Source organism: Aquarana catesbeiana, linkage group LG04 (assembly GCF_042186555.1).
Source record: "Aquarana catesbeiana isolate 2022-GZ linkage group LG04, ASM4218655v1, whole genome shotgun sequence".
Lineage (NCBI taxonomy): Eukaryota > Metazoa > Chordata > Amphibia > Anura > Ranidae > Aquarana > Aquarana catesbeiana.
Window position 1 is genome coordinate 273118553 of NC_133327.1, and position 25263 is coordinate 273143815.

At 42.8% G+C, this 25263-nt stretch overlaps 1 protein-coding gene across 4 annotated transcripts in view; it reads left to right on the top strand.

Moving 5' to 3' along the window:
- The window catches only part of DVL3 (dishevelled segment polarity protein 3), a 226181-nt gene that overhangs the window by 165131 nt on the left and 35787 nt on the right, over positions 1–25263 (top strand). For all 4 annotated transcript variants that reach the window (XM_073626557.1, XM_073626558.1, XM_073626559.1 and 1 more), the window contains 5 exons: positions 12620–12755; positions 15886–15979; positions 18337–18406; positions 18672–18811; positions 20282–20358. In XM_073626557.1, the coding sequence (XP_073482658.1) occupies positions 12620–12755; positions 15886–15979; positions 18337–18406; positions 18672–18811; positions 20282–20358 (517 nt within the window). The remainder of the gene's footprint in view (positions 1–12619; positions 12756–15885; positions 15980–18336; positions 18407–18671; positions 18812–20281; positions 20359–25263) is intronic.

The following is a 25263-nucleotide window of genomic DNA, read 5'->3' on the forward strand; positions in this document are numbered from 1 at the left end:
CCGAGGGTAATTAAAACCCTGGCTCCCTTTTGGCAGTTTTTTTTTTTTTTTTTTTTTTTTCTCCAGCCGGGACACACCTCCAGCGCCACGGCCGTGCCTGCCATGGGTTTTCCTCCTCCTCCTCTGTCTCACTCCTGCCCAAGCCTATCTCGATCTGCTCTCCACCCGGGTGGCGCGGCTGCACACTTTCCTCTCCTCTTCAGCAGCCGCCTGGGTGTTCTGTGTACCTGAGCCGCCCAAGCTGGTGCGGTAACAGGTGGGGGGGTGTTGGCTTGAGATGGGGGGGTTGTCCACCGCCTGAGGTGAGGTGTTGTGAGGGGGGGGGGGGGCTTGCTGATGAGGTTGGTTTATGCTGCTGGTCACAGCTATATCATATGGAGGGTGGGGTGGTTTGTTCTGGGGGGGGTCTGTACTAATGGGGGGGTGGTTTGTTCTGGGGGGGTCTGTACTAATGGAGGTGGTTTGTTCTGGTGGGGGGGGTCTGTACTAATATAGGGGGCTGGTTTGTACTATTGGAGGAGGGGGGTGTCTGCACTAATGGAGGGGGGTATTTTGTTCTGGGGGGGGCCTGTACTAATGAAGGGGGGTCTATACTGAGGTTGGGGTCTATACTGAGGTAGGGGGATGTCTATACTGAGGGAGTGGGTCTGTACCGAGGGGGGTGGTCTGCACTGACGGGGGGGGTCCATTCTTAGTGGAAGGGGGTCTGTACTGGGGGGAGACTATAGTTGGTGGAGTGGGGGGTGACACCATGTTTTATCGCACAGGGTGACACCCGACCCTAGGGACGCCACTGTCACCATGCGTGCATTCAAAGGGAAGTACTCTGAAGATTGTTTGCTTGAAAAAAAGTACAGTCACTGAATAAAGCCGGCCATAGATGGATCGAATCATGGCCAGTTCAGCAGGGACCAGCCGAGACTTGAGACCGGCCGATACTTGATTCATCTATGGGCAGGCTTGTTACACTGACGGCGGTCCATCAATCAACTTCTATATAATTATTTTGTCAGGGTTTTTTTGCATGCGATTACTGCTGGTCACTATAGTCGCTAGCAGTGATAATTATGTTATGCCGGTAAGGAAGGCTCCCCACAAGCAGAACACAATAGCGCTGCAGGAGGGATTCTCCTGTGAACACTTACTGTGTTGATAGAGGAATAGAGCGATAAGGGGCCAAAAAAATATCACATTTCATGGTTTCAGGAACTAAACTGTGAAGTATTTAAGTAGTTGAGGTAGTCCTCTAGACAAGCTGATGAAGGGGAATTCCTCCCTGAAATGCATTACCACACTTCAAGCCTTTTGCTCTGCTTCTGTGTTTGCTGTCATGTATGTCCCCACTCCTCTCTCTCTCTGAGGCTGTCATTAGTGTCAAATTGAATCGATTTAGTTGTTGGGACTACCTCTGTGTGAACCTCTTAAATGAAGGATATTTGTCATTTGTTACTTTAGTAGCTCCTCTAGACACAGAACACTCTTGAAGCTTTTTTTTTTTTCTTTGCTTACCTTCATTAAAGTGGTTCTAAAGCTTAAACATTTTTTACCTTAATGCTTTTCTTGCATTAAAGTGGATGTAAACCCCAGTCATAAAATCTGACCTGGGCACATTTATCTGTAGTGTTTACTTCTCTCTCTCCAAAACTGAGTGCTGTGTCTTTCTGCTGCTCTGTTCTGTTATCAGCATAACTTCTGACAGGTTCTCCAACATAGGAAGCTGCTAAATATTTGTGTCAGGGAGGGTGCTATAAATAGATTAGCAGAGAGCTGGTCTGTTCACACTGCAGCTCTGCATGTTTCTTCCTTCCTCTGCCTATGTGGAGGTGGGGTGTGTGCGCGCACCTTTCCTCCAATCAGCTGTCAGTGTATGCCCAGACTCCACACCCAGTGGTGGAACAGTAGGAAAATTTCTAACACAATGTTCAATTTCTAAAGTGTGTAGAAGGCTAAAGACAGCAGATATACAAATTAAACTTATGAAGGGAGATTTTTTTCACCTGTTTATCATCTGAGGCTATTCACTTCACTGGGTATATGTGAGGGTTTACATCCACTTTAACCACTTAAGGACCGAGCCTCTTTTTGACATGTTTACAAGTTGAAATCCATTTTTTTTTTTTTTTTTTTTTTTTTTTTTTTTTTTGCTACAAAAAATTACTTGGAACCCCCAAACATTATATATGTAAATGTCCCTTGTAATAGGAAAAAAAAGCATGAACGACCTCTTAAATGTTAACCTCACTCGGCTCCAGGCCTGTCAGCGGCAGAGACCACTGGAGAGCGGCAGGAGTGGGGGGCCCTCTCCCGCCCCTGAAAAAACTGATCGAGTCGCGAATCCACTGCAGAGACCACTTTTATCTCAGAGAACCGCCCGCCGTTGTTGACAATACCGGGGTTATGGCAGCTAGATGCTGCCATACCAGTTTTTAGCGTCAAAGTACCGACGTACAATGACGGCGGTTTGCATTATGTGGTTAATCACTTGCTGCCCGCCCATCGTCAAATGACGGCTGGGCGGTGCGACTCTCGCTTTGGGTGGACGTCATATGACTGCTTCCCAGAACGGCTGCTCTTACGTGCCCGCGGGGGCGCGCAGCACGGCGATTGCATCCGCGCCGTGTTGCTAGGACACAGCGCTACTCCCGATCTCTGTAAAGAGCCACAACTCTTTAACCATGTGATCGGCTGTGTCCAATCACAGCTGGTCACATGTAAACACGGAGATCTCCTCGCCTCACACTGACAAAGTGAGAGGAGAGCCGATCAGTGGCATCTCCTCGCAGAGGACATCTAGGTATGTAATCTGGGCACTGATCATCAGTTCCCTGATTACAATAAAGCCCCCCACCCAGTGCCAGCCATGAGTGCCCCCCAGTGCCAGCAATGAGTTCCCATTAGTGATTCCAGTCACTGCTGCCCATCACTGCCGCCCATCTGTGCCTATCATTGCCACCTATCAGTGCTTGTCAGCGCTCATAAGTGCGGCATATTCGTGCCTCATCAGTTCCACCTAATCAGTTCCCATAGGTGCCGCCACATCATTGCCCATAAGTGCCACCTCATCAGTGCCACCTCATAAGCACCCACCAGTGAAGGAGAAAAATTACTTATTTACAAAAGTTACTGACAAACGAAGAAAAACTTTAAAACTTCTTTTTTTTTTTTTTTTTTTTTTTTTTTTTTTTTTTTAGGGATCCCATATAGGATGCAAGGTAGAATTTGCTGATAATTTGTTGGATGCTTCTATTGTCAAAGGGCTCTGCATGCACCAGATAGACTATTAGTTTGTTTCCAAATAGATGTGTATACCTGCCAGTTAGTACTCGGTGAGCCCATGAGAAGAGAGCAGAGGGGTGGGGCCGAGCCTCGGCCCTATGTATCTTATGGACACATAGAGCAGCGGCTCGGGGGAAAGCATGCTGTAGTGCCCCGAAGGAAAGTGTTTTTCTCTTGGGACACTGCTCAAGGTGGAGGAGCCAGGAGTGCCAGCGAGGGACCCGTAAAGAAGAGGATCGGGGCTGCTCTGTGCAGAACTATTGCACATAGCTGGTAAGTATAACTTTTGTTTTACAGAAAAAAAGTTGAAATAACTTTAAAGGAGAAGTATGGTTATCCGTTTTTTTGCAGATTGATACTTGCCTAGGTGGATGCAGCATCGATCCGATGCTAAATCTGTCCCTGGTCACCTCTTCACTGAAAACCGAGCGGTTGAACATCGCCGATGGCTCGGTTCTCACTGCTCCTCGCGCAGAGAGCTGCTTCCTGTCAATCAGCAGCTCTGCTCCTCCACTGGAGCGCTGAGCTATGGAGAGGCAGGGAGCAGCCATGTCAGCCTCTCAGTGGCTCACTGAGAGGCTTAGATGGCTATCAGTCCAGGCACCTGGCGGCTCTCTGCTGAAAACGGGTCACAAGAGTGCAAAACGAATTGCACTCCTGTGACCCATAGAAGCCCAGCAGAAAGAGCTCAGGCTGGACTTCTTATTCTTTAAGGTGAGGAGGAGTAACAAAAATAAAATGGGGGGGGTTAACTGTGTGGTGACTGTTTAAAGCCTGTCTAAACACAAAAGCAAAAGTTTTATATATTGCAGCTGTCAAACTACATTAGTTTATTTGTTTTAAACCGGCACAGCTCAGTTTACTAAACTTACATCACTGGCACTGTTCCTCTGTGCTGGGAAGACTAAATCCTGGTGAGATAAAGGTGAGCACAAGAAAGATGGTTGAGTTGGGCTTCTTCAGCTGAATTTGACCATTCAGCTGCTGGGCTTCACATTATCCATGGTGAACACAGAGGGGCAGAGGGGCGGAAGGAGATGGAGCAGATCGGCTCTCCTCTCCCATCTGTGCGAGGGAGTGGGAACTGTCCATGCAGCAGGCTCTGGGCTGATGGGTGGCAAAGCATGGAGCGATTTTGGAAAAGGTTCCTGTGCTACTTTTTATGTGATTCCAGTGCAATTTCACCCCCATAGAATATGCAAACCAAATCCAAAATGCAACCAAGTCGCACTACATAATCGCACTGAAAATTGGATCAGATCACAGCCTCTGTAAGGTAACATTTTTTAATGAAAATGGCATCGGCAGTAATCGGCATGGATTTACGAAAGGCCGTTCTTGCGAAACCAACCTGTTAACATTCTACAAGGAAGTGAGCAAAGGTAGGCCGGTGGATGTGGTATATGTGGATTTTTCAAAAGCATTTGATACAGTACCACCACAACAAGCTGAGTTCTGTAGGCATGGACCATAGGGTATGTACCTGGATAGAAAACTGGCTAAGGGCGCGTGTCCAAAGGATTGTAAATGACGTGTACTCAGAATGGTCTAGAGTAGTTAATGGGGCACCCTATGGCTCTGTCCTGGGACCAAATTTGTTTAATGTATTTATAAATTATATGGAGGCTGGGTTAAATGGCTCGATCTCAATGTTTGCTGACAACATAAAAATATGCAGGGCAATAACACAGCAAGATATAGAAACTTTACAAGAGGACCTGAATAAATTAATGGAGTCGGCTACTGCAAGGCAAATAAAGTTTAACACTGAAAAATGTAAGTTAATGCACTTGGGGGATTAAAATATAAACGCAAGTTACTCTTTAGGGGAGAATCCCTAGGGGATTTCAGGATGGAGAAGTATCTAGGGGTTCTAGTATTAGACCGACTGAGCAATAGCATGCAGTGTCAAGCTGCAACTACCAAAACCAGCAGAATATTGGCATGCATTAAAAAGGCAATTTACTCCAGAGATAAGTCGATTATTCTGCCACTTTTTAAAACTCTGGTTCGGCCGCATCTGGAGTATTCCGTCCAGTTCTGGTCACCAATCAAAGGATGTGCTGGAGCTGGAGAGAGTCCAGAGAAGGGCAACTAAATGAATAAGTGGACTGGAGGACCTCAGTTATGAGAGAAGACTACAAGTGCTAAATGTATTCTCCCGTGAGAAAAGACGCTTGAGAGGAGATATGATTGCGATTATACAACTATCTCAACGGTGATCCCAGTGTAAGTATGAAACTTTTCAGTCCCAGGGAGTGTAAGAGGACACGGGGCCACACGATGAGACTGGAAGAGAAAAGCAGTTTAACCTTAAACTACGTAGGAGGTTTTTCACTGTCAGGGTGGTTAGGATGTGGAACTCTCTAACACAATCGGTGGTGTCGACAGGAAGTATATATAGTTTTGAAAGACTCTTGGACGTGCATCTTAACGAAAAAATTTAATGGAGTATGGAAAATAATTTTTCTACAGAGGTTGAACTGGATGGACTGTTGTCTTTATTCAACCTTACCAACCATGTAACCCTAACCTAACTCACTGGCGACAGAGCCATTTCAGTGTGCTTCTGTTCTCCAACGCCACGCATTCACAATCCCACAGTTTGTTTGTAATTTCAAAATAAAACTACAATCTATTTGAATGTGTTGCAACTTGCAGCAATATATGCTGCTGGCAGTCACGGTTGGAAACTCTTATTTTCTTTCACAGACGATTAGTGTATGGGAGGAAACAGAGAGTTGGCTACAAAATGCCGCTTTAGTTTACATTTCTGATCACTATGATTAGTCATAGCGATCACCTGGTGCAGGGACAACTTCAATGTTTTTATACCCTTGCTTTATGATCTGCAGTGTCCAATGGACACAGTGATAACAGAGCATGGCCATGCGCACACAAAATGGCCTCCTGCCCTCAGGGAGCAGCAGTCCAGCTATTTTTTTACAGCAACTGGGTGGTAAGTAGTTAAATGCTAGAGGTAGTCCAGTGCCAACTGTACCTGACTGCAGATCTTTTTGTCCTCGATGCTACAGTCACATCTCCACCCACCTCTCCTCCAGGCTATTCACAAAATGGATCTTGAGGCTGTGTGTTTTGTGAGTAGTAAATAGAAGAGGGGAATTGAGATGCAGCTGCAGTGCTGGGATCTGAGACCTTCAGTACTTACCTTCAGATCACTCCAGCTGTTTCAGTGAGAGCTGGACTTCCTCCAGCATGTAAAGTAACTGATTCGTAGGACATACATTTATGGCTGCTTGGCAGTGAGGGCCTTCTAATGAATTAGAATGTTTGTCTCCTTGAGACCTTGAGACCTGTGAAGCTAATTCTGCCAAGACTTGGGCTTTAACCTTGACCTTTAACCCTTTTTTTTATGCATTTATTTTCTAGGGAGAATGCAATGGGAGGCACTGAAAGATACAAAGCTCAGACAGAGCAGAAACACCAATTAGTCTCTATATGAGCGTTTAGGACGTATGTTGTGTCACTGCACTGATGCTGGAATTATCCTAAAAATAGACCGTGCTCAATTGGGGTGAAAACAGTGGAGTCCACTGGAGACTCAATATGATAAAAGGCAGAAATTTACTGAGCCACATGAACATATAAGTCACAATAAAAATTGGCCAGATCTGGTTTCTGTATAGAACACCATATTATGTGAACATTTACGGCTGGTTGATGCTGCTGTAATGAATCCTGTACCACGACAAGCTAATCCCCCAGGTCCAATCGAAAACTGTAGCACTGTTGTGGCTACTTGCCAACTGATGGAGATAGTTTAATGAAGCCCCTTGGCTGATGTGATCACTGCTGTGAGCGAGACCACCGAGGGCTTCGTTTACATCTTCTCCATCAGTTGGCAATTAGCCTCATCACTGCTCCTGTTTTCAAGACAAAAAATCAAAAACTAGCTACTAAGTCTACCAGGCTCTTCTTATAATTAAAGTCTCACTTTGATCGGACTGGCCCTTTGCAATCTAAGTGCATTTACATTCTGCACCTGCCATCTTCTTGCTATCTCCTGTCATATCCAGCTATAAATCTCACATCCTGTAGCCTTGCTATTCAATGCCCCCAGAGTAAGATGGCCTCAGCACTGCTTTTTTCTGTGGCTTATGCTTTCTCTGCCTAAACTGTAAATCGCGCACATAGGTTGTGAGCTCCTGTGTAAAGTTTGTGTGTTATGTATGCTCATGAGCGTCTATACTAGGACACTGCACGTGAGATTTTTTTTCTTTTATTATTTAAAGAGGAATTTTCAGGTTTCACAGGAAACACACGTGAGTTTTAATGCAGAGGTTGTGGGAGATAACAGTACAGGTACAGGCCTGTAAACATTGGCTGTGACGAGTGTATCCGTATCCAAGGTATGATGTCTTTACAGCATCTGTAACTGTATCTCAAGTACACTTTAAAGCATTGAGAAAAAAAAGTCTTTGTTCTGAAGAAAATGTTATTTGCTTAAGGCACTGTGCAAAGTGAATCTGTATGGGAGTGACTTTTTCATTATCATTCAGCTGATGTACTTGCAGAGTTCTAATGAGGAAAATTTCAGGGTCTGAATCACTTGAGAAGTGCTTAGCCCTTTGGGAGTAGCTCGTTAAAAGTGAACTTTTTGTTGCCGAGGATGCCTAAAATCTGACTTTCTGACTTATATCTTAATGCAGACTTTTTGGTGAATCAGTCAGGCAATCACACATGCATTAAATTACATTTCTGGAGGCGTTCCGTACAAAATGCATTACAGAATGCCTTCCGTACATTACAGAATGCCTTCAGAGTGGCCAAATTGCATTGAATTTTACAGAAAATTGCAGCGTTGCAGATTGGAGTGGAATGGTTATTTTTAATAACTTTCAATGTGGCTTGTGTATCAGATGTATAAGCTATGTTTTTTGTTTTTTTTCCCCATGAAAGTGAGGTACCCTTTAACCACTTCCCGACCTCCCCATTGCAGATATACTACTACAGGGCGGGTGTTCTGTGCAGAATCACATATATATGCGTGACGCTGCACTTCCGCCTGGGGGCAATGGATGGACACAGAACAGAGCTCTGCCTGTGTAAACCAGGCAGAGCTTTATTTTGACAGGTGGAAAGTGATGGATTTTGTGTTCCTGCATAGCAGGGAAAAATCCATCACTTCCCTTTAGTAAAAGCAGCACACAGTTTACAGAAAAACACTGGTTAGGCACACAGTTAACCCTTTGATAGACCTAGATGTTTTTAACCCCTTCCCAGCCATTGTCATTAGTACAGTGACCGTGTGCATATTTAGCACTGATCACTGTATATTTGTGTCACTGGTTCCCACAAAGTATCAGTGTCCCATTGGCTGCCGCAATATCGTAGTCCCCCTATAATTCACTGATTGCTGTATCACAAAAAATGGCCTGGTCATGAAGTGGGGTAAATATTCTGGAGGTTAAGTGGTTAAAGCAAGTAAAACTAAATACATTAAGGCTTCATGTACACGGGGCGTTTCTCAACCTCTCCTGAACGCCGGAACATCACAGCTAGTAATCCACATTTAAAACCGTGTGTTTAGCAGCGTTTACCAGCCATCTTTAGCGCTGTTTGCATTCAGAAGCATTTACTAAAGATAACCTCAGGAGACCCTCCCAAATGAATATAAAGCACTAAAAACAAGTATTAACTATTTTAGCCATTCTGTGAGAGAACAGTGTGAATAGCAGCCGAGAAAGCAGTGTGAGCTAGCTGTTGTTAATATGGATCCCATGATGAGCATGTGTGAGGAAATGCTCCTGATGTTGCTTTTGCTGAGGCTCCAAACATGTAGAAAATTGCGTGAGAGGACCAGAGTTCGTCGCTACTGGACACATCCATTGATGGCTCAACACTTGTCCACAGGATACTTTCTAATATCTATGTTCAGCTGCGTAATTACCCAGAGATTTTTTAAATTTTACACGCATGTCAATTGCCACTTTTGACGTTCTCTTGGAAAAGGTTAGACCCCGTCTAGTTCGCATGGACACTAACATGAGGAAAAAAATGGGTAGCGCCGTTTGGCGCTTGAAATGCCTCTAAACACAGCTTCTGAACACATTTTTTTTTTTGTTTGTTTCAAAACGGCCTCTAAACTCAACTACCTAGAAACGACTATAAATGAACCTGTGTACATGTACTGATAAGATAACATAGAGGAGAGTTCAGGAGCAGTTGAAAAAAATGCCCAACTGCTCCTAAACGTCTGTTTACCAGCAGCAGTGTACATGAGGCCTAACTAGGATGTTCAAGATCCCCAGAGTATACCCATCCATTTGGTTACAAATGTTTTTTTTAATGTCCCTGGTAAACGCTTGTGGGCTGTAATAGAATAACAATAGTAAACAAAATAGATCGTTACAGCATGCTGTCATTGTCTCGAACTGGTTAGAAAATTACCTCAAATATATAACTGGTTGGATTGACCATACGTACTCTGCTCAGGTAAAGTGCCCCATGATATATGTTTTCTGTCCAGTTTATCTATCTTTCAATAATTTGGAGGCTGGGTTAAATGGTTAAATGGCTCGATCTCAATGTTTGCTGACAACATAAAAATATGCAGGGCAATAACACAGCAAGATATAGAAACTTTACAAGAGGACCTGAATAAATTAATGGAGTCGGCTACTGCAAGGCAAATAAAGTTTAACACTGAAAAATGTAAGTTAATGCACTTGGGGGGTTAAAATATAAACGCAAGTTACTCTTTAGGGGAGAATCCCTAGGGGATTTCAGGATGGAGAAGTATCTAGGGGTTCTAGTATTAGACCGACTGAGCAATAGCATGCAGTGTCAAGCTGCAACTACCAAAACCAGCAGAATATTTTCCACATTTTGTCATGTTGCAACCAAAAACGTAAGTGTATTTTATTGGAATTTTATGTGGTAGACCAACACAAAGTGGCACATAATTGTGAAGTGTAAGGGAAATTATAAATGGTTCAACATTTTTTCACAAATATTTGAAAAGTGTGATGTGCATTTGTATTCAGCCCCCTTTACTCTGATAGCCCTAAATAAAATCTAGTGGAACCAATTTCCTTCAGAAGTCACCTAATTAGTAAATAGTCCACCTGTGTGTAATTTAATCTCAGTATAAATACAGCTGTTCTGTGAAGCCCTCAGCGGTTTGTTAGAGAACCTTAGTGACCAAACCGCATCATGAAGGCCAAGGAACACACCAGACAGGTCCAGGATAAGGTTGTGGAGAAGTTTAAAGCAGGGTAAAAAATAAAAATATCCAAAATTTTGAACATCTCATGAAGCACTGTTCAATCCATCATTCAAAAATAGAGTATGGCACAACTGCAAGCCTACCAAGACATGGCTGTCTGCCTAAACTGACAGGCTGGGCAAGGAGAGCATTAATTGGAGAACCAGCTAAGAGGCCCATGGTAACTCTGTAGGAGAATCTGTCCATGGCACAATTATTAGTCGTACACTCAACAAATCTAGCCTTTATGCAAGAGTGGCAAGGAGAAAGCCATTGTTGAAAGAAAGCCATAAGTCCTGTTTGCAGTTTGTGAGAAGCCATGTGGGGGACACAGCAAACTTGTGGAAGGAGGTGCTCTGGTCAGATGTGACCAAAATTTGACTTTTTGGCCTAAAAAGCAAAACGCTGTGTGTGGTGGAAAAGGAACACTGGTGTATTCACCCTGAATACACCATCCCCACCATGAAATATGGTGGCGGCTGCATCATTTGGTAGGGATGATTTTCTTCAGCAGGGACAGGGAAGCTGGTCAGAGTTGATGGGAAGATGGATGGAGCCAAATACAGGGCAATCTTAGAAGGAAACCTGTTAGTCAGCAAAAGACTTGCGACTATGACGGAGGTTCACCTTCCAGCAGGACAACGACCAAACATACAGCCAGAGCTACAATGGAATGGTTTAAATCAAAGCATATTCATGTGTTAGAATGGACCAGTCAAAGTCCAGACCTAAATCGAATTGAGAATCTGTGACAAGACTTAAATTGTTGTTCTGACGCTCTCCATCCAATCTGACAGAGTTGGAACTATTTTGCAAAGAAAGGGCAAAAATAACACTCTTGATGTGCAAAGCTGGTAGAGACATGACCAAAAAGACTTGCAGCTGTAATTGCAGTGAAAGGTGGTTCTACAAAGTATTGACTTGGGGGGCTGAATACAAATGCATGCCACACTTTTTTCACACATTTATTTGGAAAACATTTTGAAAACCATTTTCCACTTCACAATTATGTGCCACTTTGTGTTGATCTATCACCTAAAATCCCAATAAATTACATTTACGTTTTTGGTTGTAACATGACAAAATGTGGAAAATGTCAAGGGATATGAATACTTTTTCAAGGCACTGTATTAGAAATCTATAGGAGGGCTTCTGAATGTGGTCTCTAGAATCTTGTTCCTCCTGTTTTTACTAACATGACTAGAACATATAATATTTTGGTTATTGATGGCCACCATAAAATGTGTACTAGTTAGTCATAATCAAATAATTTTTGTCATTTTTGTAAAAATTTGTACTTCCACCGCATTTACACAGCTATGATTGACTTTGTTTACAGCACTGATTAACTTCGCTGTTATGTAAATTCCAAATGAGCTTAGCTCTTAGTCAGCCATAAGTATTACTTTGAAACCCCAAAGTGCAAAATTAGTTCAGTGCTGGTAGTGAAATTGTCTGCTTTGCGAAAACACCCGTTTTATTTGGATTGTTTTTCCATAATGTACTTGACCTAGTTTAAATTGATTTATAACTGCATGCATAACAGCTTATGGACTTATATTCAAAAAAGAAAAGAATGCATTGTGTAGTATAACTCACACAAACCTGTCAACAGTCTTCATTCGCACTGACTTATGAAACTCATGAACAGTGAAATATTGGTTCCTGCACTTTAAGTTCCCTAAAGCAATATACTTCAGTGTGTGTGTATATGTATGTGTGTATATATATATATATATATATATATATATATATATATATATATATAAGATGATCGTTAACTTGTTTCCAAAAAGTGTTTGGATGCTGCACTGCATCATCTGGGCAAACTGCAACCTCTGCAAGAGCTCCTTAACCAACCCTATTTATGGGATAAATTTAGTTGTTTGAAATATATTTTCCAGAGTGTTCTCTTTGTTTTCCAAAAGAAAATTAGTGTATAACTGTCTATAGCAGGTTTTGGCTAACTATATAAGCATTGTTTCTGAATGCACATTATCCCGTTTTTGCTTTTTTTGCCCACTGATGTATATCTTGATCTACCCATGTATTCCTTGCTTGTGGACTTCTATAAATCCAACAAAAATTTGTATTTTTTTTTTTTGTCTGTCACAGCTCCCAGGCTAAATGGTACATCAAAGGCAGAGAGACGCAGGGACACTGGAGGGTATGAAAGCTCATCCACCCTTATGAGCAGTGAGCTGGACACAACTAGCTTTATTGATTCTGATGAGGATGATTCCACTAGCAGGTATAGTCTTGTTTGTTCTCTTTTTTTTTGTTTTTTGTTTGGCATACACTCCTAACCACTTACCACTTCAGCCCCGGAAGGATTTACCCCCTTAATGACCAGGCCATTTTTTGAAGTACGGCACTCTGTCACTTTAACTGACAATTGCGTGGTCGTGCGACGATGTACCCAAACAAAATTTATGTCCTCCACCCCCCACCCCCACCCCCAAATAGAGCTTTCTTTTGGTGGTATTTGATCTCCTCTGCATTTTATTTATTTATTGTGCGCTATAAACAAAAACTGACCAATTTGAGAAAAAATATTTTTTTTACTTTCTGCTATAATAGATATCCCAAAAAAATAAATATAAAAACAAATTTATTCATCAGTTTAGGCCAATATGTATTCTGCTATATATTTTTGGTAAATAAAATCGCAATAAGTGTATATTGGTTTGCTCAAATGTTATAGCATCTACAAAATAGGGGAAAGAAATAGGGACTTTATTTTGTTTACTAGTAATGGCGGGGATCAGCGATTTTTAGCACGACTTCGACATTGCGGCGGATGAATATGACCCTAAGTGACACTTTTTGGTGACCAGTGACACCAATACTGTGATCAGTGCTATAAAAATGCACTGATCACTCTATAAATGGCACCAACAGGGAAGGGGTTAACACTAGTGGTGATCAAAGGGTTAAGTGTTCCCTAGGGAGGTGCTTTCTAACTGTCAGGGTGATGGACTGACTGGGAGTAGAGAGATAGCTGTTCCTGATCACTACGAATCGCTGATCTCTCTCTCTCTCCCCTCCCCTGTCAGAATGGGTATCCACCTTGTTTACTCTCTTTACTGCGATCGCGGACCAGTTGGCGGGCACTTCGGCGGTGGGCGCGCGCCTGCTGTATCTAATGCATGGCCAAAGTACAGGTACGTCGATTCGCGCAGCCGGGCCGCCCTGCCGCAGTATGTGTGGTGGGTGGTCCGGAAGTGGTTAAAGTGATTGTAAAGTTTCTTTGTTTATATTAAAAAATAAAAAAATGTTAAAATTACCTGCTCTTTGCAAGGGTTTTGCACAGAGCAGCCCTGATCCTCCTCTTCTGGGGTACCCCGGCGGCGCTCCTGGCTTTTCTTTACGGGGTGCCTCCACAGAGAGCTGCTTTCCCTGGGGGGCACCCTTGCGGGCGTGCTCACAAATCTCGCTGCTGCTTACATTGAAACAGACAGCAAAACTCGACCCCGCCCCCAGCTCTTTTGTCACTGGATTTGATTGACAAATGTGGACATCCAATGAGGACAGACAGCAGCTGGAGCTGCTGGGCTCCTGCTCGTCGCTGGATTGGACAGGTTCAGGTAAGATAAAGGGGGGGGGGGGGTTCTGGGAGCAGCTGCTGCACAGAAGGTTTTGTAAGGCTTGTTAACATGACATGAAATCATGCTGCCCTTTAAAGATGTGCATGGGTGCCATTAATTCTTAGTTGCCTTCATGGCCACAAGAAACCTAGTACTGCAGTACTTTTTGCTCATTCCTGCGTGTTTGGCAAACCATAAAAATTAATGGGCTATCAAAAACGTGCTCGGATGCACCTTTATGGTTTGAACTGGCCCTGAAAGTTAAGCCTGGTGTACACGTGCCAAATATCAGCCACTTCAACCGGCTGTCACTCGGCCCGTGTGTACACACAGAAGCCAGCCGAATGGCCGGCTTCTGTGGAATGGGCATGCTTGTAAATCGCCATTCAATAAGCATCCGATCAGCTCTGGCAGCCAGTGGCTGTGGGCGCTGACTAGTGTGTTCTGGCGGGGGGCAGTCCCCTTGTCAGAACATAGTAGTTCAGTGGGGAGATCGCTGTACTAACATTAAATAGTAAGTACAGCGAGCTCCTCCTGAGCTTGTCAGTTTTTTTTTTTTTTTTGTTTGTTTTTTTTTTTCGTTCAGCCACCTGGGTTGAACGGGAAAAAATCTGATATAGTTTACTAGGCTTTATAGTTTGTTTAATTTGCCTGTGCTTACAATTCGGACATAGGGTAATGCCTGATAAACAAGATGAGATTATCGGATGAATGATCGTCTGTCTTTTGTTTTTTGTTTTTTTTTCTAATCTCCTATATGAAGAATTTACTAAAGTCATGCAAATTCTCATATGACAGAATAAAAATCCAGAAGTGATGTGCTATAGTATATTTGGATTGTATTTTTGAATGACAACTGTACTGATTAAATTTAAAATCGTATGATCTGGTATCGTACGAGAAATTTTCGTGCTTGTTGGATCGGATAATATCAGATGAACTGTCATGATCAGCTCTTGAAAGCTGTGTACTAATGATCAAATTATTGTATGATCGATTCGAACGCAGTATTTTTCATACGATTTTCTGAACGTGTGTATGGGCTTTAAGGAAGGAAACCCTTAGGCCCCTTTCATACTGGGGTGGGGGCGGCGTCGGCGGTAAAACAGTGCTATTTTTTGCGCCGTTTGAGCGGCGGTATTCTGCCGCTAGCAAGGCGGTTTTACCCCCTGCTAGCGGCCGAGAAAGGGTTAAAACCACCGCAAAGCGCTGCTGCAGCGGCACTTTGCCGGCGGTATAGCCGCGCTGCCCCATTGATTTCAATGGGCAGGAGCAGTATACACACCGCTCCTTCACCACTCCAAAGATGCTGCTAGCAGGACTTTTTTTTTACCGTTCTGCCAGCGCACCGCTCCAAAGTGAAAGTCCTCGGGGCTTTCACATTGGAGACACAGCAGCGGCTCTTTCAGGGTGCTTTGCAGGGGCTATTTTTAGCGCTGTAGCGTCTGTAAAGCGCCCCAGTGTGAAAGGGGTCTAATCCTCATGTATGCTTACTTGATAACAGTAGGTAATAAGACTGATTAACCTGCTGCTTGCAGTGATTAGGCTGCATAAGGGATAACTGTTTCTCTATATAGAATAGAGAACGCTTGTTGATGTACACAGAGGATTTTCTGTGTATTAAAAATCCGAGTGACGCCACACTTTTGCAATGTGGGGAAATGGAGGCAAAAAAAACTTTGTCATGCATCACATCACTGCTTGAGGGAGAAATATGTGACATGTTCTAGTGAGGACAGGTTGATCACTTACTGTACTGTTTTTTTTTCTATTTGTACAATATTCGGTTTGCAGGTTTAGTAACTCCACAGAGCAGAGCAGTGCATCTCGTCTAATGAGGAGGCACAAGAGACGCAGAAGGAAAACAAAAACCCCTCGTGTTGAGAGGGTGAGGTCTATTTCTTTGAAGACGTTTTTTTTTTTAAATGTATTGTCTAACCTTGAATTAAGAAAAAAAATGTATTTTTCTTTATAGTACTGTTAAAACAAATAGAGAAGTATATGGAATACAGTCCACAAATCTTTTTTTAGGGCTCCTTTATACTTGCTTCGACTTCAACGCACATTAAAGTTCCCACCGCTTCAATATGCTTTTTTGATGCTTCGTTGGTGCTTTTTTGAAGCTTTAATGAAGCTTGGCAGATGCCCTATGTGTGTGTATCTCATACCTGCAATTTCTCCAAAAAAATTAAGCCAAAGCTGAATTAAAGCCTCTCAAAAGCTGCAGGTGCTTCAAGCGAGCTTTGCCATAGACAAGAGGTATCATTTTTAAAGCAAAGCCAAAGCAAATGCAAGGTTTAACCACTTCCGGACCGCCGCACGCCGATATACATCCTAATTTTGAAGAGGAATATCGTTATGGCAGCAGCTAGCGGCCTTAACCCTGGTATCCTCTTCGCTCGGCAGTCCGGTTTCCCAATAATCGTTGTCTCTGCAGCAGATTCGCCGCAAAATCACTTTTATCGTCCGCTCTCCTGTGCAAGCAGCCGCTTACTGGAGCCTTCGGCAGCAGCGGAGGAGATCAGATCCTTTCTCATGCTGGGTATGGAGACGAGTGAGGGGAAGATGGCCCCCACCCGTCTCCATACCATTGAAGGGCGGAAGCGAAGTCAAAATGTCACTTGCGCCCACAGCTCTTAAAGGGCCATTTTTTATTTTTTTTAATTGCATTTTAGTGTCTTTTTGACCCCAGATCTCATATTTAAGAGGTTGTGCCATGCTTTTTTCTATTACATGGGATGTTTACATTCCTTGTAATAGGAATAATAGTGACAGAATTTTTTTATTTTTTTTTTTTTAAAGAACAGTGTAAAAATAAAAATTTTTTATACGTGCCCTGTCCCGCCGAGCTTGCGTGCAGAAGCAAACGCATACGTGAGCAGCACCCGCTTATGAAAATGGTGTTCAAACCACTCATGTGAGGTATCGCCGTGATCGGTAGAGCAAGAGCAATAATTCTAGCCCTAGACCTCCTCTGTAACTCAAAACATGCAACCTGTAGAATTTTTTAAATGTCGCCTATGGAGATTTTTAAGGGTAAAGGTTTGTCGCCATTCCACGAGCGGGCGCAATTTTGAAGCGTGACATGTTGGGTATCGATTTACTCTGCGTAACATTATCTTTCACAATATAAAAACAAATTTGGCTAACTTTACTGTTGTCTTATTTTTTAATTAAAATTATTCTCTAGGGTGTTAGAAAAAAAAATGTATGTTTGGGTGTACGAAGTAATTTTCTAGCAAAAAAAACTGTTTTTAACTTGTAAACAACAAATCTCAAAAAGAGGCTCGGTCCTTAAGTGGTTAAACAGGACTGTAAGCTAACCATTTTATTTATTGACGGGCTTAGACTGGTGTTCAGAGAGGTTTAACAAAGCGTGTCTGAAGCCATATTTTGAAGCAAGTGTAAACGAGCCCTTAAGGCTACAGATAATTAACTTGAAAATTATTTTTTTCCTAAAGAAGTATGGCCAAAGCTTTTTTGGCCATACTACTTCTGTGGGTCACAAGGGTGCACTTAGTTCTGCACTCCTGTGACTCAGATTAAACTGGGCTAAAGTCTTCTGTCGGCTGATGTCACAGAGCTGGTCTCGACTCTGCAGGAATCCTGAAAATATTGTCCAGATCTTCCCACATGCCTGACTGGCAGCTAGGTCTGTGTCTCAGCATGTCACAGAGAGACTGAGCCAGCCACTTTCACCCCCTCCACAACCCAAGGCTTCAGTGAGTGCTGGAGGGGCAGAGCAAAGAGCCGATGACTGACAGTCATTGGCTCTCTGCTAACTGAAGATCAAGAACTGAGCAATCGCTGATCTTTGATCCAACCAATTTATCAAGCTACTTTTGATTTTCGAGCAGTATATTTATAAGTTTGTTGTTTTGAGCATAAACACTCTTAAACAGGGTGCACATGGGGAATTTTTTTTTTTTTTTTTTCATTTAACCAGCGAGTTCAGCAAAATAGTCTCTCAGATCCCCGCATCCACACAAGCGATGTTTCAGGGATCTCTGAAATTATTGCATTATTGTAGTCTGATAGTGGGCACCCGTTTTTTCCCCATTCGTAAGATTACACTGATCGGCTCTGCAGCCATGGGACAAATTTCTGTATGTGCATACCCAGCTTTACTAAAGGGTGTTTTAAAAAAAAAAAAAAAAAAAAATTAAAACTTAAACATGATAGGAATGTGGAAATGTATTTAAACTCGTATAGACTTTCCAGTAACTTTATTTATTCTTTTTCCAGTCGTCGTCTTTCAGCAGCATCACAGACTCGACTATGTCTTTGAACATCATCACAGTCACGCTCAATATGGGTGAGTGTGGTATACTGATTTAATCCCCCTTTTCCCCTGCTTGACCAAAACCATGTCAACAGTTGATACATCTCTTCCATCAGAATGTGTTGGCTCTGGTGGGGTATCTAACAGTTTGACCCAAAACAGACATTTGTACGTTTTTCAGACTTAGACACCAGCTAGTTTGTTAGTTTCTGTGTATTTCCTAGATTTATCTTTTATTTCTTTGTGTTTGATATTTGCTGTTAATTATTTTCCTGTTGTGTATTATTTGTGCAACTAGAAAAATACAACTTTCTGGGCATCAGCATCGTTGGACAAAGTAATGAACGTGGGGATGGAGGAATCTACATTGGTTCCATCATGAAAGGAGGAGCTGTGGCTGCTGATGGGAGGATTGAGCCAGGAGATATGTTACTGCAGGTGCTTGTTACATCTAGATTTATCCTGCAAACCTCAGAAAGCAGTATTGGGACTCATGCACACTCCAGCTTTCAAAACGCCTGTTTTGCATAGGTTAGAAATTTTTTTCCTGCCCCTAAATGGCCTTCTATATTAGCCTATGGGGGTTATTTACTAAAGGCAAATCCACTTTGCACTACAAGTGCACTTAAAAGTGCAGTCGCTGTAGATCTGAGGGGGACATGCAAGGAAAAAAAAAAACAGCATTTTAGCTTGCACATGATTGGATGATAAAATCAGCAGTGCTTCCCATTAGATCTACAGCAGTCTACAGTGATTGCACTTACAAGTGCACTTGTAGTGCAGAGTGGATTTGCCTTAAGTAAATCGACCCCTATGTGTCCATGCACACATAGTCAGTTACAGGTATTTAGAGGCAGGGGCATTTTGGGGCAGAAGTCTGAACGCACCAATATCACATTTAGGAGAGGAGCCTTTGGGCAGAATTGACACCCGATGCATCTATATGCTAGGTGCATTCATTAATTTCACTAAAATGGATGAACACCCAAATGCTTGATGCACTTAAATGTGTTTTTTAACACTAGTTTTCTTCTGCCAGGAGAAAAGCGTTAGAGGAGCATAGTGTGCATGAAGCCTTAAAGAAAACATGTCAAGGGAGAAATATGTAGATTGCCATTGACAATCTCTGACGGCAAAGTCAGTTGCTCAGCTGTCATGCTGATCCTGAGTCACTGACCCAGATCAAGTATAGAAATGAGAAATTTTGATTTTTATGACTTTGCTTGCTACAAACTTTCTCTGGACGTCCCCATGGCAGGTTATTTGGCTCTGCATTGACCCAATGTTTATAATTCTATTAACAAGTTTGCTCTTTGGTCTTGTGGCACAAAGGCATTATTTTGATAGGTAATGCAGTACACTGTGATTTAATTAGTACACTACTGCAAGTCCTGTAGGTTTGTCCTCCGAGCAGAAGGTGGAGCTGTTGCGCTCACAACCGTTCTGTCTGGGTTCGGTTCATTTATGGCTTATGATGCTATTTAATCACCAGTGGTGATTCCTGCGTATTGCCTCTACGATTAAGCCCTGAAAATGGACGAAATGTGTCTGAGGCATTCTCTACAGGTGGAGAACAGGAGTTGAAGCCATCTTTTACCAATTTCATTGAAATTTATGCAATAGGGAGTCAGTGTCTGTGTACAGACAGGCACCATTTTGTTGAAGCAAAACTTCTAGGCCATCTATCATTTTATTTTTTACCAAAGAGATTTTTTTTGTTTGTGTGCACCAAAAATAATTTTAGTGTACTTTTTTTCTCAAAATAGACATTTGTGAACAGTTGTGAAAATATGCATCATAATTTGAAACTGCTGCCATTTAATTGTTTTCTAGCACAAAATGTGCAACTTTCTTGTGGAGTCCTACAGAACTGAAATTAACCAGGTCCTGCATCTTTGATTTCTGCAGGTCAATGACATAAATTTTGAGAACATGAGCAATGATGATGCAGTCAGAGTCCTTAGAGAGATTGTACACAAACCAGGGTAAGTCTGTAAAGAGAGGTCATTTTATTTTTTATATAGATATTTTTTCTTTGCAGTTTTACTTTACAGATGGAACTTACAAGCATTCCCCACAGCAACTCACCCCTAAATACTTTGGTAAGCAGAGGGCAGAGTCCCACATATAGCAATTGAAGGGCTTAATGTCACCCAAATAATCTAGTCCTCTATTTAAAGTGGATGTGAACCCTTTCATTTACCAAGTGAAATGACTTGCCATTAGTGTTACACAGACATGAAACAAATCTGTCTATGTAAGGTGTACCGGTTTATCTGCAGCCCTCTCTTCTCTACATCCTTTCCAAGTCCACAATTTAGAAAGTTTGTCCAAGCATTGAGGAAAAATGGGGCAGAGCAGAAATTATACTCTGCACAGCTCCGTGATTAGAACTCTGACAGCTAATTGGAGGGAAGGGGTACACCCCCTTACACAGCACACAGGAATAGGGCTAAGTCTGTCAATCAGCTTGTCGGTTCCTCCCCTTTTCCCCATTTTCTCTTGGAGTCAGAAAAAACTTGTCAGTGATTTTATGCTGATAGCAGAGAAATAATAATCTGCATTGACAGTTTTGTCTTATAGATTCAAAAGTTACATTAAATGCATGTAAAGCCATATGGCTTGCCATCATTTTATCAGCAGAATTGAAATTTTCAGTCCGTCTGGAACTCCCAACAGTTATGTATAGACGTTAACTGACAGAATCCTGAAATGGCCATCCCCTGTTTGTATAGTACAGGAGATGGGTTATAACTTGAATTATATGCAGCTACTGTCGGGTGGTTGAAAACTGTCAAAAAAGCTGCAGGGGCATCCCCCCATATAACCCTTCATTCTCAAAAGTTTCCTAGTATTTTTAGGTGATTGACTTTTTAGAAAAATTTACGTTATGGAGGTTGTTTTTTTTTTGCTTCCTGGATGTTTATTCCAAACTGATTCTTCTATTAAGATGTTGGCTGCACCATAGCCACCGAGTCTTCATCTGCAGCATTCACATTGATTGACTCCTTGGAAGAGCCTTGAAGGGACTGTACCTGGACCCCACTGGATACAAGATGCAGGGCCCGCTTGTAATGTTGCTGTTATGCACTGAATACTGCTATGAGTGTTCCCCTTGGCACGCATTGCCGTGTGTGGAGTAGCTGCAGGGTGCTTTTTTGGTCCAGAGCCCTGGTCTGTCTGGTGCAGAGCCGTATCTACACTGGAGTATTCCCATCACAAAGGGTGAAGCCAGGAAGGGGTTAATTCATGCATCTGATTTTGTAAGAAAAGTGGAAGACCTCTTAAACATTCAGATCCCAGGGTACCCTTAACCTAATAACCCCTTGAGGCGGTCTAGCTAAGCTGCCTTCCTTCCTTTTTGTTGCACTTATGGGTATTGTGCACCTGCGTGTGGTCCCTTGGTAGTACATAGTGTCTGCACAGCTCAGAGCACTCACTGCCCCTGTGCTGCTTTGCTTCTGGGGACGTACTACATCTACATGCTGCTTCTTCCTCTTTGGACGTGTGTTTTTTTTGGCCCAGCAACATACTGGTCTCCTCTCCACTGTGGGCACTTAAGTAATCAAAATCATAATATTTAGGTTTCTGCTGACTCCTCCAATACTGCTGCAGGGTTGTGAGTACCCTTCTGGGGACAAGATTCACAAGTGTGGCAGGTCCAAAACAATAGAGAAAACTTGGCTCAGGTTCATCTTTTCGTTCAGTTGAGGGTGGTAGTTCCTCCATTCAAGCCCCTAGTACCCTTTTTAGCGACCCTCTACCTTCTCTGATTGGTTAATGTTCAGCAACTCAAGTCTCCTCTTTGCCACGGTCCCGGAAAAGGAGTTCACTATTGCAGAGGATGATCCCTCGCCTTTTGAGGCATCTGATCCATGCTCATTCACATAACTTCTGACCCTATAATGGCTCTCCTAGGCATTATTATGGTGACTGGTTTTTTCTTGCACATATAACCTAAATGACCTGTTAGTTCTAGCCTGCAAACTAATAAAACACTGACTTTCACCCGACCCACCTTCCTTTGTACAGTGGTGTGCTGCAGTAAATGCTATACTGGAAAGGGAAAAATTAACCGACCAACATAGGGCTGCCCAAAAAAATGTCAAAACATTTGGTCCCCCTGGCTACGCTCTCCAGCATTGGCCTCTTCCACTTTCTCTTCAACTGACCTAAATGATGTTGTTATTGCTCTACTATGATAGACATAGTCCTGTGCTTTGTAAGATTGAAGTTTTGCATGCTGCCGGAGTAACCAATACAATTTCCTGGGCAGTTGGCCAAGGAGGAATTGTATTCTGTATCCTGTATTCTAAAACTGCCTGTACTTTAGCTGGATATACATACTGGAACTTGCTGTATCCCATGAATAGAATTTATTTTTGTGTGTACTTATATTACAGCCCTCAAATTTTCCACTCGCCTACTCGCATTCTGGGAGTGGAAAATGAAGGCTGGGCCTCCTCGGAGCGGGGGGGTCAAGCACCGCCGGCAGGCATGGTTGAATGGGAGCTGTTCTCCCAGCGATCACCCCGGGGAAGAGAGAGGGAGAGCAGGCAGCCGGATCGTAAGAGCCCAGAGGAACATTGCTGTAACAGCTTTCATTAGAATTGCTGAGAGTTCCCTGCACTCTGTCACACAAAGCCCCACCTCCTGGTACATTGATAGACAGATCACCTGTCCAATGCCAGGATGTGTGACGTATATCAAAGTGGCGGGGCTGTATGTGACAGCAAGCAGCGGGAACACAGACACTCGGCAATTCAAACGAAAGCTGTTTACAGCGATGTTCCTTGGCTCTCTGATGATCCAGCTGGCAATCCTCTTCCTCTCCGCTCTCTTCCCCTGCACAGGTAGACGGCATTGATGGGCACGGTGAAGCGGCATTGATGGGCACGGTGAAGCGGCATTGATGGGCACTGATAAAGCTGTTAAATATTTTATGCAGAATTAAGTTACAAAAATATTAAGTGTCATTTCATGAGATAATTTATGAGGGCGGAATTAAGGGTTACTCGCCACCAGTTGCCCCACCCAACCCCTACCCTGCCCTAAGACCCGGCTAGTAGCTCGGAACTTGAAATTTTCAGCCCTGTTATATTTTACTGCACAAAATGTTAATAAAACTAACTTTGTTTTTTAAAAAAAAGGCCTGTATTTTAAAGTATAAGGTTCTTCCCTTCTCCGTTAACTGTTGACCCTACACTGTTGATCCCCTCCCATCTGACATCCATCCATGTATTTAAAAATCAAAGGAAAATGTATTGGCTGAGCAGTGGCTGCATCAGATTGGATTGGCCAGGACTGTTGTCAGAATTATTATATTTTTAAAGGTTTATTTGCCAAGACAAATAGAAAAGTTAGCTGTCAGAATTCAGTTGCCTCAGTGGGCGATTCCTTTATCCTTACATTATAGCATAAATCTTTATGGTAAGCTTTAGTCACACTCTACCAGAGCTGTTAGTGCTTCATGGGACTTTCAATATCCAACATCTGTGTCTTGGATTAGGCTTTTGTTCACATGCTTGAGCTCCACCAGGTGGATTTAGGCCTCTTCTGATGCCAGTTTGGGACGTAAGGTGCTTCAAGCTACTCTCTTGAGCCTTCTGATACATTTTTGTTTTATTTGGGCTTCGTGTTCTTTGAGCTGTTGGACTGCTTTTGGTCATCCAAGTCATATTGATTTAAAGAAGTCTGTGTTCAGTCCTGTACAATCAGGAAAATAGGATATACAAACTGTACAGTACAGGACATGTGTTCCTAAATAATGGGTTATAATCAGCCGCCTACACTGGCAAAAAAACTTGATAGAGCTGCCCCCAGAGCACACCATATAACCTGCCTACTCAATAAGACTTCAGATTGTTTTGCTAGCTGAATTTTTCCTCTATTACAATTATTTTTTTTAAACTTCAATCAAGATCTAACTGCTTACTGCCCTAAACTGTCTAGCAGACCTCTTTTTTTGGATGATTTTATTGAGGACACTAAAACAGGCAGCAGAAGATTTCTTGCCAAATGCTTTCTACTGTGGTTACACTAATTGACACGGTGCCCTCTAATCTGGATCTGAGACATCCCCGACCTCTGTGTCCAATTAGTAATTTTAAAGGAGTACAAAATAGTTTCCATCTCTTCTGCTGCCTTGCTCTTTGCTCTCCAATTTCCTAGCTTTAGACTGAACAAAGGAAGATTTTTTTTTTTTTTTTTTTTTTTTTGCCACCTTGCACCAGACTCGAACGTAATTTTCCCCACGTACATGTTCCTGAAAATGGCTGTAATGCTAGGTGCTGTAATTATCACTGGCTGGAAACCATAGACCATCAATGTGTAGATATTTCATCGGCACATTCCTCAAAAGGGTCCAAAGCTTTATTCACTTGGTCATATGGTACACATACGGCAACATTTCGGAGCCACGCAGGGCCCCTTCGCCAGTCAAGTGACCATGTGAATTAAGCTTTGGACCCTTTTGAGGAATCCTTGGTGTGCTGATGAATTTCTACACTTTGCATCAGCTTCAGGCAAGTAGTTGTTGTTGTACCAGTTACTGTCGCAGAATTGTTTCAACGTTTCTATGTAAACTGTGACAGTATGCGAGGTGATATAGTGGATAATCGCTACATTTCAGCTCGCATTAGTTCTGTTGTAAGGGATTGAACCGGAATCCGGCCCGGGTTTTTCCAGCCTCTGGGGCAGGCTAGGTTCTGGTCCGGATGTTCTGGTCCACTTGAGCCCACACTAAGGTGGACTTTAAATAACCAGGAAGAGAGCTCAACAGGGCTCTGGTTTTGAGACTCAGGGAGGAACCTGAGTGAGAGGAGCTCTGGCTATTGGACTATAAGGTTTGCTTTACCGCAATTTTTTTTGGGTGACGGGGAACAGCCCCG